Source organism: Capsicum annuum, chromosome 1 (assembly GCF_002878395.1).
Source record: "Capsicum annuum cultivar UCD-10X-F1 chromosome 1, UCD10Xv1.1, whole genome shotgun sequence".
In the NCBI taxonomy this organism is placed as follows: Eukaryota; Viridiplantae; Streptophyta; class Magnoliopsida; order Solanales; family Solanaceae; genus Capsicum; species Capsicum annuum.
This window is the reverse complement of record NC_061111.1, coordinates 206,200,871-206,218,254: the sequence shown is the minus strand read 5'-3', so window position 1 is coordinate 206,218,254 and position 17,384 is coordinate 206,200,871. Positions and strand designations below refer to the sequence as shown.

The 17,384-nt window shown below is 37.2% G+C and overlaps 1 protein-coding gene across 2 annotated transcripts; it reads right to left on the bottom strand.

Moving 5' to 3' along the window:
- Positions 1 to 5,168: 5,168 nt before the first annotated feature.
- Positions 5,169 to 17,119, bottom strand: LOC124896769 (B3 domain-containing protein REM3-like). 2 transcript variants are annotated; one of them, XM_047408595.1, is made up of 6 exons: positions 17,021 to 17,119; positions 16,420 to 16,553; positions 11,297 to 15,636; positions 10,152 to 10,598; positions 9,463 to 9,593; positions 5,169 to 5,760 (listed from the first exon to the last, which is right to left on the bottom strand). In XM_047408595.1, exons 4-6 carry the CDS (start codon positions 10,456 to 10,458, stop codon positions 5,509 to 5,511), a joined length of 690 nt encoding a protein of 229 aa, XP_047264551.1. In that variant the 5' UTR covers positions 10,459 to 10,598; positions 11,297 to 15,636; positions 16,420 to 16,553; positions 17,021 to 17,119; the 3' UTR covers positions 5,169 to 5,508. The 2 variants fall into 2 exon arrangements, with proteins under 2 accessions (XP_047264551.1, XP_047264549.1); XM_047408593.1 differs by having other exon boundaries at positions 10,152 to 15,636.
- Positions 17,120 to 17,384: the final 265 nt, after the last annotated feature.

Sequence of the window (17,384 nt, the reverse complement as noted above, 5' to 3'; positions counted from 1 at the left end):
CCATCCGCGTGTAATGCCAAAATTAGTTTTAAGTCTCCCTAGCCACACTGACCAACATCTCTCTGTTTCATCTTTAAGAATCATCTCACACTTTCTATTCAATTCATTTGACTTTGCAAAATCCAGTAGAAGATACTACCAAAAATTCCATTATGTAGAACAAATTTCAGTTGTCACCAAAACAAAAAAAGAAGCAAAGAAGAGGACTACAACAAAAAGAGTTGCAGGTTTTGTATACTGACGGAAAAACTTACATGCCCCCAGTACTTATAACAAACCAAGTGATGCAAAACATGTATCTTTTATAAACCTTTTCACTTTAATTTCTAATTACTAAGGTTAAATTGTGAGGCTTGATGTAAACTCCACCTGCACATGTAAAACTTTTTACGCTATCAAGTTAAGTTGCCTAAGACAACAGAAATGTTGCAACCAAGAAAGTCGAGATAACAACCTACTATAACAAGTTAAATCACACTGGTAGTGTAAAAATCCTTACACGACTAGTGGGAGTAGTTTAACTTGAACACTAACAGATATCAGTTCAACTGACTTACCAATTCTGTCATGCAGATGCAATAAGGTTTAATGATGGAAATAAAATAAGGATGATCATCATCACCAGAAGTTGAAGTAGATACTGGTGCATTGAGAGGACTCATGTTTGAGGGTTTTTTCATAATATCTGTTGTTTATGAAGAAAAATATAGAAAGAGAAAGAGAAAGCATAATAAGGAAGTGTAACAACTAAGAAAAAGAAGAAGATATAGCAATGGATATGTTTCTAATGGAATTAGGCCATAATTTCTTGTTTCTATTGAGTGGAAAATGTAAAAATATGTTCTAGACTTCAATCTACCAAACAAACAAAATAAAAACTATAAGGCAATATTTTCCAACATGAGAAACTTGCCTTGATACTTCTGCAATGGAGTTTTTGAGTCACTAACTCGAAATTTCCATGTTGGCGTCTCTCCATTAGTAACAACCTCAAACATTATACGATCTCCATCCTTTAAGCAATTATCAGCAACAAATTTATGCCATCCATCTTCAAAGTTGATAGGAGAATAATCATGAAAATGGACTTATGTGGGTGTGCATTGAAAGCGTCTAAGTGTATGTGCAAGAGAAGTGTAATTAAAGGCCCAAATACACACCAAAACAGCCCACTCCATACACTAGAGGGGCGGCCCATTCTTGAAGGGCCTTTTTTGGTCATTTTAACTTCTATTTATTTTGTAATATATAAGGAACATGTTAGGGTTTATTCACTTAGTTTTTGAATGTTGAAATGGTAGAACACACTTGAAACACTCAAGTTCTCTCTCTTGTGAGACTTGGCCGAACTAGGTTACAACATTAGAGTGGAATCTCTTTTGTTGTTTGTTTGCTTGGAACTTGGGGTGCTTGAAGGATTAAAGTCCATCTTGTGTCTCTTTGAAGAGTGTAGGTGGTCTTTGTGTGTCATCTACACTTAGGTTCTTAGTCATTATAGTAGTTTATGTCTCACTATCTATCCCTTTGTCTTTTGTAATCTTGTAATGTTATATCTTGTTATTATGGAATCCGAATCTGGTTGTTCTTGTTGTCATTTTGTTCATCTTGTTATTGTTGTGTTGTTGGCTGTTTTTGGGTGTCAAATACACCCTTGTTTCTTGTATTCTTATTATACTTGTCGAATTCGAGTAAGGTTACCTTTTGGTCCATGGTTTTCTTGAATTTGTGAATTGTTTGGGGTGTGTTTTGTGCTTCCCTTGTTTGTCTTGTATCAAATGTAGACTTCAGTTTCCCAATGATTCAGCTTTAAATTCCAAGACCTTTGTCTTTCATCTCTTATAATCAAATCACACTTCTTGTTGAATAGACCGTTTGCGAATGCAAATTGTTTGGGAAGGTACTGAAATGGTGAATAACCATTTGCACACATCAGTACTGAACAGTTCATATTCTTAATTCATATTTGCACTAAGAATAAATCTAATTAGCAAAGAGAAAAAAGATAAAAAGGACAAACAATGTTAAAAAAAAACCTTATGTGGAGCAAAGTGTTTGCCGGTTAAGAAATCCCACATCCAAAAGTTGAAGGTGTCGGAGATGAAGATGTTGAGATGGATGTGTGGACTTATTAGGAAAGATAGGATTAGAAATAAGATTATTAGGGAGAAGGTGGGAATGGCCTCGATGGAGGACAAGATGTGGGAAGTGAGAGCTGCAGTGGTTCGGGCATGTGATGAGGAGGTGCAAGGGTGCTCCACTACGGAGGTGTGAGAGGTTGACTACTACTACTACTACAACAACAACAACATACCCAGTGTATTCCCACATAGTGGGGTCTGGGGAGGGTGGAGTGTATGCAGACCAACCACTAACTAGGGTGAAGTAGAGAAGCTGTTTTCGATAGACCCCCAGCTTAGGACCAATAGCAGTATAACAAACACAAAACATAGATGTATATAAACTAGTACAATATGAAAAATAAACTAACGCCGCTAGCCACAAGATAACACTATAACCACAAGATAATACTAAAACTATCTATCTGAAACCACAAAAATCACTCAACACCGTGAACAAGAAACTTCCGACATAAATAAAGAACACTCCCCTACTATTTCTGATGCACTCCCACCCCCTAACCCTCTATCCTAATTCGCATCCTCCACACTTTTCTATCAAGGGTCATGTCCTCCGTAAACTGTAACTGCTCTATATCATGACTAATCACCTCCCTCTAATATTTCTCCAGCCTACCTCTACCCCGCCTAAAACCATCCATAGCCAGTGTCTCATACCTCCGCACTGGAGCATCAGAGCACATTCTCATCACGTGCCCAAACCAACGTAACCTCACTTCCCGCATCTTGTCCTCTACCGAAGCCACTCCTACCTTCTCCCGAATAATCTCATTCCTCACCCTATCTTTTCTGGTATGGCCACACATTCATCGAAACATCCTCATCTCCGCCACTTTTAACTTTTGGATGGGGAGTGCTTAACTGGCCAACACCCCGCTCTATATAACATAGCTGGTTGGACTGCCACTCTGTAGAACTTACCTTTTAGCTTCGGCGGCACCTTCCTATCGCATAAAACTCTTGAAGCGAGCCTCCATTTCAACCACCCTGCCCCAATACGATGTGTGACATCTTCGTCAGTCTTACCATTGCCCTGAATAATAGACGCCAGATTCTTGAAACTCTCCTTCTTTTGAATGGCTTGAGAGTCCAGCTTCACCACCACGTCAGCCTCCTGCGATACCTCACTAAACTTACACTCCGAGTACTCTGTCTTGGTCCTGCTCAACCGAAAACCTTTAGACTCAAGGGACTGTCTCCAAATCAACAACTTATCATTAGGGGGAAGTGATTAGACATGATATGAAACAGTTACAGCTTACGGAGGATATGACTCTTGATAGAAAGGTATGAAGGACTCAAATTGGGTAGAGTTTTAGTGAGTCAGAGTTCAGCCGTTATGGTAGGGAAAAGTGTTTTGTGTGTATCTGTGCCTGGAGTTTCTTCTTCGTGGTGTTTCGATGATGTCTAGAATTTTGGATAAATAGTTTATAGTAGTACCTTGTGGATTTCTTATTTCCTTTATTATCTAGAAGTGTGTTATGTGTTTTTTTTGTTATACTATTATATGTCCTGAACCGGGGGTCTATCAAAAACATCCTTTCTACTTCATACGATGGAGACTTTACCCTCCCCAGACCCCACTTTATGGGAATACACTGGTATGTTGTTGTTGTGGTGGTGGTAGTAAGTTTAAGGATGTTGCGATGGATATGTGGACTTACCAAGAGAGATAGGGTTAGAAATGAGATTATTCAGGAGAAGATGGAAGTGGCTTAGGTGGAGGACAAGATGCGTGAAGAGAGGTTGTGATAGTTCGGGCATGGATGAAAGGGGCACGGATGCTCTAGTATAGAGGTGTGAGAGTCTGACTATGGATAGTTTCGGGGAGAGGGTAGAGGTAGGTCAAAGAAGTATTGGAAAGAGGTGATTGGGCATGGCATGGAGCAGTTACAGCTTATGGAGGACATGACCCTTGATAGGAAGGTGTGGAAAACGCAGATTAGGGTAGAAGATTAGTGGGTAGGAGTATGTCTGTAATAGTAGGGAAGATTTCTTTGTTTGCATTTGTGCTTGTAGTTTCTTTTAGTCTCTTCTTCGTGGTGTTTTGGTGATATCTATGTTTTTAGCATAGATATTTACAGTATTATCTTGTGGGTGTCTTGTTTCCTTTATTATCTAGCGGTGTGATATCCCTCGTTGTTGTTTGCTTTTATGTATTTTGTTTGTTATATTGTTATCTGTCCTGAGCCGAGAGTCAATCGGAAATAGCTTCTCTGCTTCATCTGAGATAATGGTATGGACTGCCTACACTTTACCCTCCCCAGACCCCACTTGGTGGGAATACACTAGGTATGTTGTTGTTGTAGCAAGTTAACAATTTTATTGGGTTACCAATTAATGCTTACCATAGAAGTTTGCTTGCAATTGTTTATAAGTAGTCTGACTGGGTAAAAAGATTTACAAAATCGGAGTATAAAACCAATTAAACTCTGATAAACATGACACATATGCTTCCTGGTATAAACTTACTTGCACAGGGTGTTTACACCAAACTAATGTATGCAGGAACTGAGTTTGAATACACACAATTATTACTTAACCATAATCAATTTAACATATATTTTCACTCCATTAAATCACTTTAATCATGACAATTACTTGAATTATATTGGTTCGGCATAAACACTCGGTACGGAAGAGTAGCTACCCATGCTACTTCAGTTCTATCAAAGTTTAGTCGATAAACTAAGACCTGAGATGAGCTCCTATAGCGACCTCTGGAGAGTTCTATGGAGTTGGAGTTCGAGAGAGAAGGAAGGAAGAATGTAACATTTGTGAAATGAAAATAAATCTCAAACTCTATTAGCTGTAATCAAGCAGATTATATAGAACAGATTAAGCAAAGAAAATATCTGGCTAATCTAACAAACTGCTAACAATCTAACAGTGGGTAACAACTGGCAAACTGCACGTGTGCTAACTAACTGACTAATACTATAATTAAATAACTAATGAAAGTAACTCAGCTACAATTAACAAGTATAACACACTAATCCTATAAATAAATCTCAATACGCCCCTCAAATTGGAAGTGAGGTAGAACTGTCAACTTATCTAGAAGAGCTGCATGCTTTACAACTAATGAAAGGAAGGCATTATTGACTGACATCTAATTGGTAGATGTTCTGTCTTTTCTTCATTGCAGTGGCCACCCAGGATCTCACTGTGGTCATTTTTATAACTGGGGAAAAGGTCATTCTGTAATCAATTCCAACTGCTGAGAATAACCTTTCACCACAAGTCTTGATTTAAGCCTTTTAATGCTATCATCGGCTTTATGTTTTACTTTGTACACCCATTTACACTCAAAGACTTGCTTGTTTGCTGGCAAAGGAAAAAATTCTCCTCAAACTCGTGTAATAGACATTTACCAAACAGGATTGATGGTTGCCTCTTCATATGAAGTTGGTACATTGTCCTTATAAACATTTTCAACAAGTTCTTGATTTTCATGGACTAACAGATCAGGTGTAATGTGGTGGTTCATTGAAAATAAACCATTGAGAAAAATGTTGGAATGAGAGTTGACATAGCTAGTTGGTTCGAGGGTGGAAAGGGAATGGACATAGTATTTGAGGTGAGTGAGCGCTGTGGGCTTCCTGTGTGATCTTCTCACCTCCTGTTTGGAAAAAAGTTACAGAATTAAACTAGGTCTAGCATTCTGCTTAGGCTGGCATGTGCACAAATCAAGGGATATTGGTGCTAATGTTGGTGAAGATGGAAAGGATTCATTATAAGTTTCATGTGCAACAGGATTCCTACTAGGTGACATTTGATAAGATATAGCACTTTGACTTCCTTGATTATCAAATACAACAACAACAAACCCAGTATATTCCCACATAGTGGGGTCTGGGGAGGGTAGAGTGTACGCAGTCCATACCACTACCTCTAAAGAGGTAGAGAGGCTGTTTCCGATAGACCCCCGGCTCAAGATAAAAGGCAGTATACAAAAGCATCAAAAGCATAGAACATGATAAGATAACATAGGTACGACATCCACAAAAAAAATGTACATTGCCAAATAAAGGACACCAAAGTCCACCTAATTACTGACTACGACTCATCCACACCCTTAGTCCTCTATCCTAATGTTTTTCCTCCATATCTTCCTATCTAGGGTCATGTCCTCAGTCAGCTGTAACTGCTCCATGTCACGTTTAATCACTTCTCTCCAGTATTTCTTCGGTCTACTCCTACCCCACTTGAAACCTTCCAAAGCCAACATCTCACACCTACGAATTGGGGCATCCGTTCCCCTCCTCATCACATGACCAAACCATCTCAACCTCACTTCCCGCATTTTATCCTCCACTAACACCACTTCCACCTTCTCCCGAATAAATTCATTCTTTGATTATTAAATACATGTTCTAATTGATCCTCTCGTAATGAGTGGAAGAAATTTATAGCGTCGGGAATGGATAGAGAACAATCAGATCAGGAAGATTAGAAGGAAATGTGTTTTCATGGAAAATAACATCTCTGAAAACATACTCAGTGCCACTCTCAGAACTTTGCATACTTTGGTTTCACAAAAACATATGGAACTGTTCCCAGTTTCAAACTTGTGTCTAAGGTTTTTAGGTACAGTAACATGTGTGAGTAATCTGCTTTCTTTGCATATAGGATCTCAAAGGGGCACTTGTACTGTCATGTGTGAGTAGTTTGCTTACTTTTATACAGGATCTCAAAGGGGCATTTGTTCCTAAGGTGAAGTTATGGGATGTCTATTGATGATATAGGAGCTGTCAATATGCACTCCCCCTAGTACTTAACTGGAAGTTTGGATTGAAATAAGTGTATTGGCTATCTCTAAGAGTGTGGTGTTTCCTTTCCACCACACCATTTTGTTGTGGTGTTTAAGGGCAACTTTTCTGATATATATGCCTTCGGCTTAAATGAGTCCAAGTGCACCTACTGTAGTCATCCACCATGGTAGGAAAATACGTGTTATTTACATGGGTAGACACATGATAGGGTCCCGTAGATCTATGTGTAACAGCTCAAAAATCTGGTCTCTGAAGTTTTTTTTTTTTTTTCGGAAAAGGTAGTTTGGTTTTCCTGGCCATGGGGTAGATGAAACATAGCAAAGGTTGTTTGGGAGAAAGACTGGCAGGAACAGAAGATGCACTTCATTTTACCAAAAGGGATGTGTCCAAGTATGATGTGTCACATGAATCCACATTATTCCCATCAGGCATACGAGAATTGATAGCAAGCACTTTATTAACAGCAGAATTAGTCACAAAGTACTTTATTAATAGCAGAATTAGTCAAAAAATCATCTGTGTTATAGTGCACTTTATTGAAAAGAGGAGTAGCAAGTCCACCATTGTTTACACAATCAACAGAGCTAGAATAGCAGAACCAGACTTGCAAGAATAAGAATTAGAATTCTTTGTTGGAGTGGCTGAATTTCTCAAGTAGAGAGGATAGAAGGTATAGGTCATCCTCCACTTCACCAATCTCCGGAGGCCTCTTCAATGAAGGGGAAGCATTGTCAGCTATGTTGATTGGACTCTCAACAATGTCAACGGGTGTGTGTCGGATTCTCCAAAAGTAGTGTATTTTTGGAGAATCTGACATGGGCGCATCATCAGCAGTGAAGAGTTCGCACAACTTAGATTTTCAGTAAAGAAGGTAGTGTCTTAAAGGTTTAGGGTCAAACAATGACATAAATAAGATTGTATTTCAAAGAAGGAACAAAGAGAATTTTGTACAGAAAAATTTTAGGAGTAGATGCTACATTACTAATCCCAGTCACCTTTACTTTCTATCCATTAGGAAGACCAATAAACACATGATATGGTAAAACTGTAATGTTGGACAAATGAGATTTGTTAAAGGTCATGTGATTGAGGCACCTGATTCTACGATCATGGATCAGCCCTAGTTTTCAAACATTTTCATGCATTTTACCAAATCAATTGAAGTGAAGAGTTCGCACAACTTAGATCTTCAGTAAAGAAGGTAGTTCCATAAAGGTTTAGGGTCGAACAATGTACAAAAATAAGATTGTATTTGAAAGAAAGAACAAGAGAACTTTCTTTGTATTTGAAAGAAGGAACAAAGAGAACTTTGTACAAAATAATTGACAGCATATTTGTAGGAGTTCCATGTACATTTGCTACTTTCCTCAACCCTTCCAATCAGGAATACCTATATCGTACATGAAATTTTGGTTCTGAGAATTGAGCCTGATTTGTCTTTATTTTCATCATGAATAAAGAGAAAAAGCTTGTGCGTAAGGGATTCATCATCAGAATACTTTCCCGAACTGCAGTGTACACTTCGTTTAATACCATCAAAACTGGATTAACCTCCTGTCATGTTCTGCTTTATGGATGTTTTCCTTGGCAGTTGCACTGAGTTTTAGCACTCAAAAGTATTCAGTTTTTCCCAGAGTTTCTTCATTCTGGTATAGTAGCTGGTGTCTAAGGTCCCTTGTGATAGGTCGTTAATTACCTTCTGAATCTGACAGTTTTGTCCCATTAATCTGATTATACGATCCTCCAATTCATTCCACAACTCAACTGCATGTTCAAAATCCACGGAGTAACCTTATCATCACCGGTCTCCCACAAATGATAGTATGGAGACTTCAAATCTGCCGTTTTGCATTCTCCTTTGACAAATCCAAGTTTATTCTTCACTGTAAGAGATCATAATGCGTCTCTTCTCCAATATCAATATCCAATTCCATTAAAGGGAGCTGGTACAAGAATTGCACCTGGATTATCTGACGGGTGCATGTACAAAGGGCTAGTCGAGTCAATGGCAGACTAAACCTCCTTGTCAGTAACAGTCATGGAGATACTCAATCAATTGATGATTTCCAAGGAAAAATTCAGAAACTGAAGTGGAAATGAGAAATCCAGCTTCAATTACAGAAACTCACATAAATCTGTAATTGCATGCCTAAACTCGATAATCAAATGCGACCAATTGTTGACGCAAAATAACGTAGGTCTTCGAGATAGACCAAGGCTATGATACCATGCCAAAGTTCAGCGTGATAAACTGAGCTCTGAGATGAGCTCCTATGGTGATTTTCGGAGAGTTCTACAGACTACAGAGATGGAGTTAGAGAGAGATGGAAGGAAGAATGTTACATTTGTGAAATGAAAATGAAAGATCAACCTCTATTAGTTGTAATCAAGCAGATTATAAACGAACTGCTAACAAACTAACAGCTGGCAGAGCCCACTTCGCTTGTGCTAACTAACTAACTAATGAAATAACTCGGCTACAACTAACAAGTACAACACATACTAGCAATAAATACTTCTCAATAAGTTTAATGAGCCTTGAGACTTACCAAGAGACCTCTTGAAAGACAGTATTCTCTAATAGTGCATTCAAAATGAGATTGAACAAAAGGTTTGTTGGTAGCAGCTTCTGCATGGGAAGAAGTCTCATTTGACAACTTGATGCTGCGGCTCGGTCTTTCTGTTACATTTTCAAGAAATTAAATATGACAAATGATACATGAAAATATTAGCAGAATTTAAATATCCATCCCCACCTTTTGACTAATCCAACATCAGTTTTTCTTATAACATCAGCATCATTTGGCTTATGTATCATTTCCCATTAGAAGTTGCGCAAGTTTAAACAAGAAAATGACACTTCTATATAACACTTCGATTACACCATCTCTAGCGGAAACAGAAAGTGTAAAACTTATTTTCTAAATTTGTAACTATGCTTTGTATGATTTAAAATGTTTGTATGAAAAATTATTTAATTTCATGAATTTTTTTTTACAAAGCTATTAACTTAATTAATAAATCATTTCTAGCTAGCAAGGGCAGATCTAGGTTCAAGCAAGGGGGTTTATAGAATTTCTTTTGCTGAAAAAATTATAATGTGCAAATACAATAAAATGAATCTGTTTTTATTATGTAACTGTTGAATCTTCATGACACAAAGAACGATTATAATATAGCGATAATAAAAGAAAATCATCAAAAAAATAAAAGGCTGGTTATAAGATGAGAAACTTGCCTTGAAACGTCTTCATTGGAATTTCTCCATCAGTAAAAACTTGAAATTTCCATATTGGTGTCTTCCCGTTAGTGACAACCTCAAAATTAATACGATCTCCCTCCTTTGTACAATTTTCAGCGATGAGCTTACGCAATCCATATCCAATGTAGGTTCGAACTTGAGTACCGCCAAAACTTAGCTTTAAATTCCACGATCTTTGTCTTTCATCTCTTACAATCAACCCGCACTTCTTGTTGGTGAGCCCATTTGCAATTGCAAATTGTTGAGGTACATACTGACATGGTGTATATATGTTTATAAACATTTGAACACGCCATTAAAAAGTTCACGTTCTTCAAACTTTCACCGCTTTAAATTCCACGATCTTTGTCTTTCATCTCTTACAATCAACCCGCACTTCTTGTTGGTGAGCCCATTTGCAATTGCAAATTGTTGAGGTACATACTAACATGGTGTATATATGTGTATAAACATTTGAACACGCCATTAAAAAGTTCACGTTCTTCAAACTTTCACCGCATTTATAACACCAATCAACAAAGAAAATAAAAATAAAATTGTGCAATGCTTCCGTTAGCGCAGTGGCTGAGATAGCGGCGGAGCTAGGATTGGAACTTTATGGATTCTAGATGTTAGAACTACTATTTCAAGTGCTAACAAGCAGGTTTTAAGTTTAATAATTGTCCATATTTAATGAATTTCTTAGTACAAATATACTGTTAAAGAAAAAATATTGGGTTAGGTTGAACACGTAACGGGCCTTATATCTCTGCCCCTGACATCCAATCAAAAGCATTAGAACCCCAATCTACTCAAATTAACAATTATTCAATATTACTTGCACAAAATGATGCATATGATATTGCTTAAGCCTTAGATTGGCAGTGTAAAGATTTATGAGATTGCAGGTTTACCATTTCTTTGGGCTACCAATTAATGCTCGCCATAGAAATTTACTAACAATTGCATAATAAGTTGTGCAAGCTGGCCCGAACACCATGGTTATAAGAAAAATTACATAATATGTAATCTGATTGGGTAAAAAAAAAAAGATTTACCCAAACAGAATAGAGAAAAACTTATTAAACTATAAGAAACATGGCACACATGCTTCCTTTAGTGCAATGAGTTTTGAAACTTACCAATAGACCTCTTGAAAACATTTTTTGTGTAATAGTGCATTCAAAATGAGATCGAACAAAAGGCTTGTTAGTAGCAGCTTCTACATGGGAAGAACCGAAGAAGTCTTATTTGGCAAGTTGATGTCGGGGCTCAGTTTTTTCTGTTACATTGTCAAGAAAGTAAATACGATCAGACCACAGTCATCCTATGTGACAACATTTCGTTATAACTACCAAGTTTTCTATGAAACCATATTTTTACGTTATGTTATATTATATGTTCTCTATAATAATATTTCGAAAAAGCTATCTAGACAAACAATGTTGTTACAGAGTGGTCAACTGAATAACAAATGATACTTAAAAGGATTAACATAATTTGTTTTTGTTTTTTTGGATGAAGTTGTTGTATCGAAAAGGCATCAAGAAGATGCATGAAAGATTACAAAACAAATGGTTATAACTCCAAATACTGCAAAAGAAAAAACAAGTATAACTGGGAGTTAAGAACCAAAGTCAAAAAGCTCTAAGCCACTGAGAGGGAACTGATAAAATCTAAAAGGGGGATGATATCATTTACGGGGGAAGATTGCTCCAGCTATAAAGGGTCATCAAACACTTGACCTAAGAGAGCAGTTCGGAGTTGAAGTCCCATTAAAACATCTTTAATTCCTTTCGTTCCATAAACACCAAAAAGTACAAGTTGGGTATCTGCCAGATCTTATTGATGGTCTTATCCACTTTCGATAAACTCCAGCTTTCAACTGCTTGCTTTAGGTTGAGGGAGGTCGTAAACTAATTCCAGAAATAGCCAAAAACATAGTCCAAAGATCAGCGGCCACAGGGTAGTGCAATAGCAAACGGTTTATAGCATCAAAGTTGTTTTGGCACACAAAGAACCTGTGCACCACTGGAATGTCTCTCTTCCTTAGGTTTTCCTGGGTTAAAATGGCACTATAAAGGACTGTCCAAGTGAAACATTAAACTTTGGGGGTAATTTTGTATTATAAACCAACTTCCAGGGCCAAGGTGTTGTCACTCCCTCTTTCACTATGAAGAGCCTTTCTTTGAGTTCCCCCACCTTAAGTTGTCTGAAAGTTGGGATTGAGCAGTCTGTCAGTAACCTGTATAGATCAGTAAGTTCCTCCAACTCCCAATCTTGTTAGTTTCTTCTTAGATGAATATCACATGTGTTGCCATCGCTATTATCAGCTGAAAAGAAATCTAGTTCTGCAGCTAAGAGGAAAATCCAGTGATGAGTCTTTGAGGGGATGGTTGATTACCCACTTATCTTTCCCAAATTTGACCTTAGAGCCATTTCCAACCTTAAAGGGCATTCCTTGAAGAAGTCATCCTGGAAATTGTCGATATGCTTCCAAGGGCCAACATCATGAGGAAGTGTATTCCGTCTGGTGCACCAATCATCCAGTTTGCCATATTCTGAATTCACCACTTCCTTCCACGTAAGTGTGTGGTTCCTTGGATATACCTCCCACCACCATTTCAAAAGAAGGCTTTTCTTGTGTTTGCTAGGATCTCTAACACCTAGACCTCCCTGTTCCTTTGCCAATATGACCTTATCCTACTTCACAAGATGGAATTTATGTCCTTCACAATTTCTTCCCATAGGAACGCCCTTCTTAGACCATCCAATTTTTCTTTCACCTCATATGGCATTGGAACGACAGCCATGATGTAGGTAGGAATGTTGTCCAGTATAGTATTGATTAGAGTCAGCTTTCCCTATAGATAGATATTGTATATTCCAGTTTGTCAACATTTTTCCCACCTTCTCCACCACTCCATCCATATCTCAAGTGTTTTGTATTTTGCACCCAAAAGGAGGCCCAATAAGTAGAGGGGAAGGAGCATGTGTCACACCCAGAATCCCTATCAGAGTATTCGAGTTTGAGATTTCATTGACAGGGTAGATCTTGCTTCTCATCGTGTTAATATGCAGTCCAGAAACAACTTCAAATAGCATGAGGGTTAGATTGAGATAAAGAACTTGGAGTGTCTCTGCCCCACAAAAGATTAGGATAATATCGGATTATAATAAGTGGGAGATTGAAAAAGAATTGTTTGGGCCACTTTCTACCTTAAAGCCCTCAATCCAGTGATTTGCTTTCGCTTTGTCCAATATCTTGTTCAAACCTTCCATGGCTAAAATGAATAAGAAAGGTGCAAGAGGGTCCTCTTGTCTTATTCCTTTTTGAGGGGAGAAAAGGCCAACTGGCCTCTTGTCACTAGGATGGAGTATTTTACAGTTTAGAGACTGTATTTGATCCATCTACCTCCAAAACTTAGTTGCTTTAGCATATCTATCAGGTAGGGCCAGCTCACTTCATAAAAGCTTTCTCCACATCTAGCTTGCATATTAATTCAACGAGTTTCGGATTTCTGTCTGCCATCTAGATTTCATTTGTAATCAAAGAAGCATCAGTGATTACCCTGTTCTTAAGATAAGCATTTTGCTCGCCATAAACTAGTTTCCAGATTACTATTTTGAGTCTCTCAGCTAAAATTTGGGTTAGGGTCTTGTAGACACTTCCTATGAGAGTTATAGGCCTGAAGTCTCCAACATGTAATGCTCTCTTTCTTTTTGGTATAAGAGCTATAAAGGAGGCCAGATGATCGGATTTGACTAATCAGCAGTGCTGATGAAAATGGTTGAGAGCTCCCATAATATCATACTTGGTGACATCCCATGCGTTTAGGTAAAAGGCCATTGTGTATCCATCAGGCTCCGGACTCTTGTCAGGAGCACAAGAGTTAATGGCTACTAAGTGGTCTCACCTCTTCTTCTTCAAAGTTTCTTTCTAGTCAAATTTTCTCTTCTTGAGTGATGATGTTGAGATTCTCAAAGCTTGCTTTGGGCCTTCACTGTTCATCCTCCCTGTACAAAGCTTGGAAAAATCTCAAGATCTAACTAACTTTTGATTTCTCCCCAGTCTTCAAAGATTCCCCATTAATCAACAGCTTATCAATTTGATTGCTTCTCCTGTGAGGATTGGCTACTCTTTGAAAAATTTTGGCGTTCCTATCTCCTTACTTTAGCCACAAACATCTTGATTTCTGCCTCTAGGATACCTTTTTAATCTATGCTAATTCCTTTGGTTTTAGCTTTAGATGGATCGTTCTCTCCTTATTCCCCTGTGACATAGACCTGCCTTCAGTAGCTTGCTCAAGGATAGTTAATTCCTCCAAAGGTCTCTCTGTTCCAGCTAGTAATGTCTTTTTTTAGATTTCTAAGCTTTTGAGATAGGACAAAATCTGGACTACCACCAATGTTGTACTTCAACCACCAACCTTTGATTATTTCAGAGAAATCTTCTATTTTTAGCCACATATTTTCAAACTTGAAATAGGGAATTAGTGTTTGAATCACCACTTACCAGAATCAAAGGTCTGTGGTCTAATATAACTCTAGTCATGGTTAATTGTTTTATAGCATTGAAAGTATCATTCCACTCCGTGGAGATTAGAAACCTGTCTATTAAGGATGAACAGAATTTAAATATCCACCCCGCCCTTGGCTAATTCCATATTAATTTCTTTTATAAAGTAAGCATCATCTGGTTAATGTATTATTTCCATTACAGGTCACATAATTAATAAGAACAATTTCCAGAAATAACAGAAAAATTAAAGTTGAGGACCAAAACTGGAGTTTACAGATTTCAATCTATAAACTTAAATGAATACATACACAACAAACTGCACTTTCAGTGGACTTTGATTTAAAGCCAGTTACGATGTACTCTAGTTATAACAAGAAGCAGCTAAAAAGCACATTTTTTCATAACATTTCAATAACACCATCTCTAGAGGAACATAATTGTGTAAATTTATTTTCTTCATTTGTGACTATGCTTAATACAAATCATTCCTAGCAGGGGCAGATAAAGGTTAAAGCAAAGGGGTTCAGTAGAATTCCTTATGGTGAAAATTATAAATAATGTGCAAATAGGATAAAAACGGATGTTTTAAATTATATATAAACTGTTCAATCTCCTTGATATAAGGAAAGATTCTAATATAGCGACGATAAAAAAGATCATCAAAAAATAGGAGGTTGGTTATTAGATGAGAAACTTGCCTTGAAACTTCCTCACTGGTGTCTCTCCACCAGTAACAACTTTAAATTTCCATATTGGTGTCTCTCTATTAGTGATAACCTCAAACATAGTATCATCTCAAACAATTTTCAGCGATGAATTTACGAAATGCATCCCCAATATAGGATCGAGTACTGCCGGAACTTAGCATTAAATTCCACGACCTTTGTCTTTCATCTCTTACAATCAACCCACACTTCTTGTTGGTGAGACCATTTGCAATTGCAAATTGTTTGGCACATTCTGACATGGTGTATATAAGAGAAAACATTTGAACACATCACTAAAACTTCAAATTTTCACTGAATTTCTAACACCAATTAACAAAGAAAATAAAAATTATGCAACGCTTCCTTTAGCCCTGTGGCACAGACAAAGGCGGAGCTAGGATTGCAATTATATGGATTCTAGATTTTAGAACGACTACTTCAAGTGCTAATAAGTGGGTTCTAAATTTAATGTGTCCATATTTAATGAATTCCTTAACACAAATACACCGTTTAAGCAAAAATTATTGGGTTTGCCGAACCTGTATCAAGGATTCTACCTCTGCCCCTGACTTCCAATCAAAAGCATTAGAACCCCAATCACCTCAAATTAAAGCTAATTAACCAGCATGGAACCCTACTTCAAACAATAAGTCAATAGTATTTACACAAAACAATGTGTATGGTATTGCATTAGCCCAAGATTCTTGAAGAGCATGTGTGAAATGAGTTTTGAGACATACCAAGGAACTTCTGAAAAGACAATATTGTCTAGTAGTGGATTCAAAATGAGATCGACCAAAGGGCTTTTCATGAGTAGCAGCTTCACAGTGTGAAGATTTTTTTTACATTATGAGATAGCAGGTTTGCCATTTCTTTCGTCTTCCAATTAATATTTACAGTAGAAATTTACTTACAATCACATAATAAGTAATCTAATTGGGTAAAAAAATTTTACAATATTGGAGTATAGAACTAATTAAACTGTAAAAAACATGGCAAACATACTTCCTTTAATGTAATGAGTCTTGAGACTTACCAAGGTACCTCTGGAAAAACAATATTGTCTAATAGTGCATTCAAAATGAGATTGAACAAAAGCCTTGTTAGTAGCAGCTTCGGCAGGGGAAGAAGTAGTCTTATTTGACAAATCAATGTTGGGGCTCGGTGTTTCTGTTACATTGTCAAGAAAGTAACACAGTAAGACCACAGTCATCCTCCATAACGGAATTTTGCAGTAGCAGCCAAAAGATATGTTGTTATAGAGAGAATTGACCATATAACAAGTGATACTTAGAAATGAACAAAAATCAAATATACTCCTCTAGAACAACATTTCACTATAATGACCAAGTTTTCTACGAAACAATTTTTTATATTATGTTATATTATATGCTCTCTAGAACGGCCTTTTGCAGTAGCAGCCAAAAGATATCCAAACAAACGATGTTGTTACAGAGAGTATTGACCATATAAAAAATGATACTTAAAAATGCACAAAAATCAAATATGCACCCCTACCATTTGGCTAATTCCAGATTAGTTTTTCTTACAAATTAAGCATCATTTGGTCAAAGTATTGTGTTTCCATTACAGGTTGAATAATTAATAAAAAGAATAAAACAACAACAACAACATACCCTGTATATTCACACAAAATGGGGTCTGGGGGTAGAGTGTACGTAGCCCATACCGCTACCTCAGAGGTGAGGTAGAGAGATTGTTCACGATAGACCCCTGGCTCGAAACCAAACAACATAAGAAAAGACATAATATAAGAATAAGAAACAAAAGTACTACCTCCGTCCCATTTTATGTGTTGTCATTTGACAGGGCACAGAGTTTAAGAAATAAGGGAAGACATGGTTATGTTTACCAAATTGTCCTTTATCAAAAAAGTGTTATTATCTTTTTTTAATTAAGTGGGACCAATAAGGGTAGAAATGGAATTATATCTTTAAATAGTTACCAAATAAGGAAAAATGACATTCTTTTTGAGACGGA

Excerpts from the sequence above, each read along its gene's own strand:
- LOC124896769 (XM_047408593.1), bottom strand. The coding sequence starts at position 10,458 with ATGTTTATAAACATATATACACCATGTCAGTATGTACCTCAACAATTT. Across the intron at positions 9,594-10,151 it reads TCCAATGAAGACGTTTCAAG|AAAGACCGAGCCGCAGCATC; the intron begins GCAAGTTTCTCA and ends AAAATGTAACAG. Across the intron at positions 5,761-9,462 it reads GTCTTTCAAGAGGTCTCTTG|GAGGTGAGAAGATCACACAG; the intron begins GTAAGTCTCAAG and ends TTTTCCAAACAG.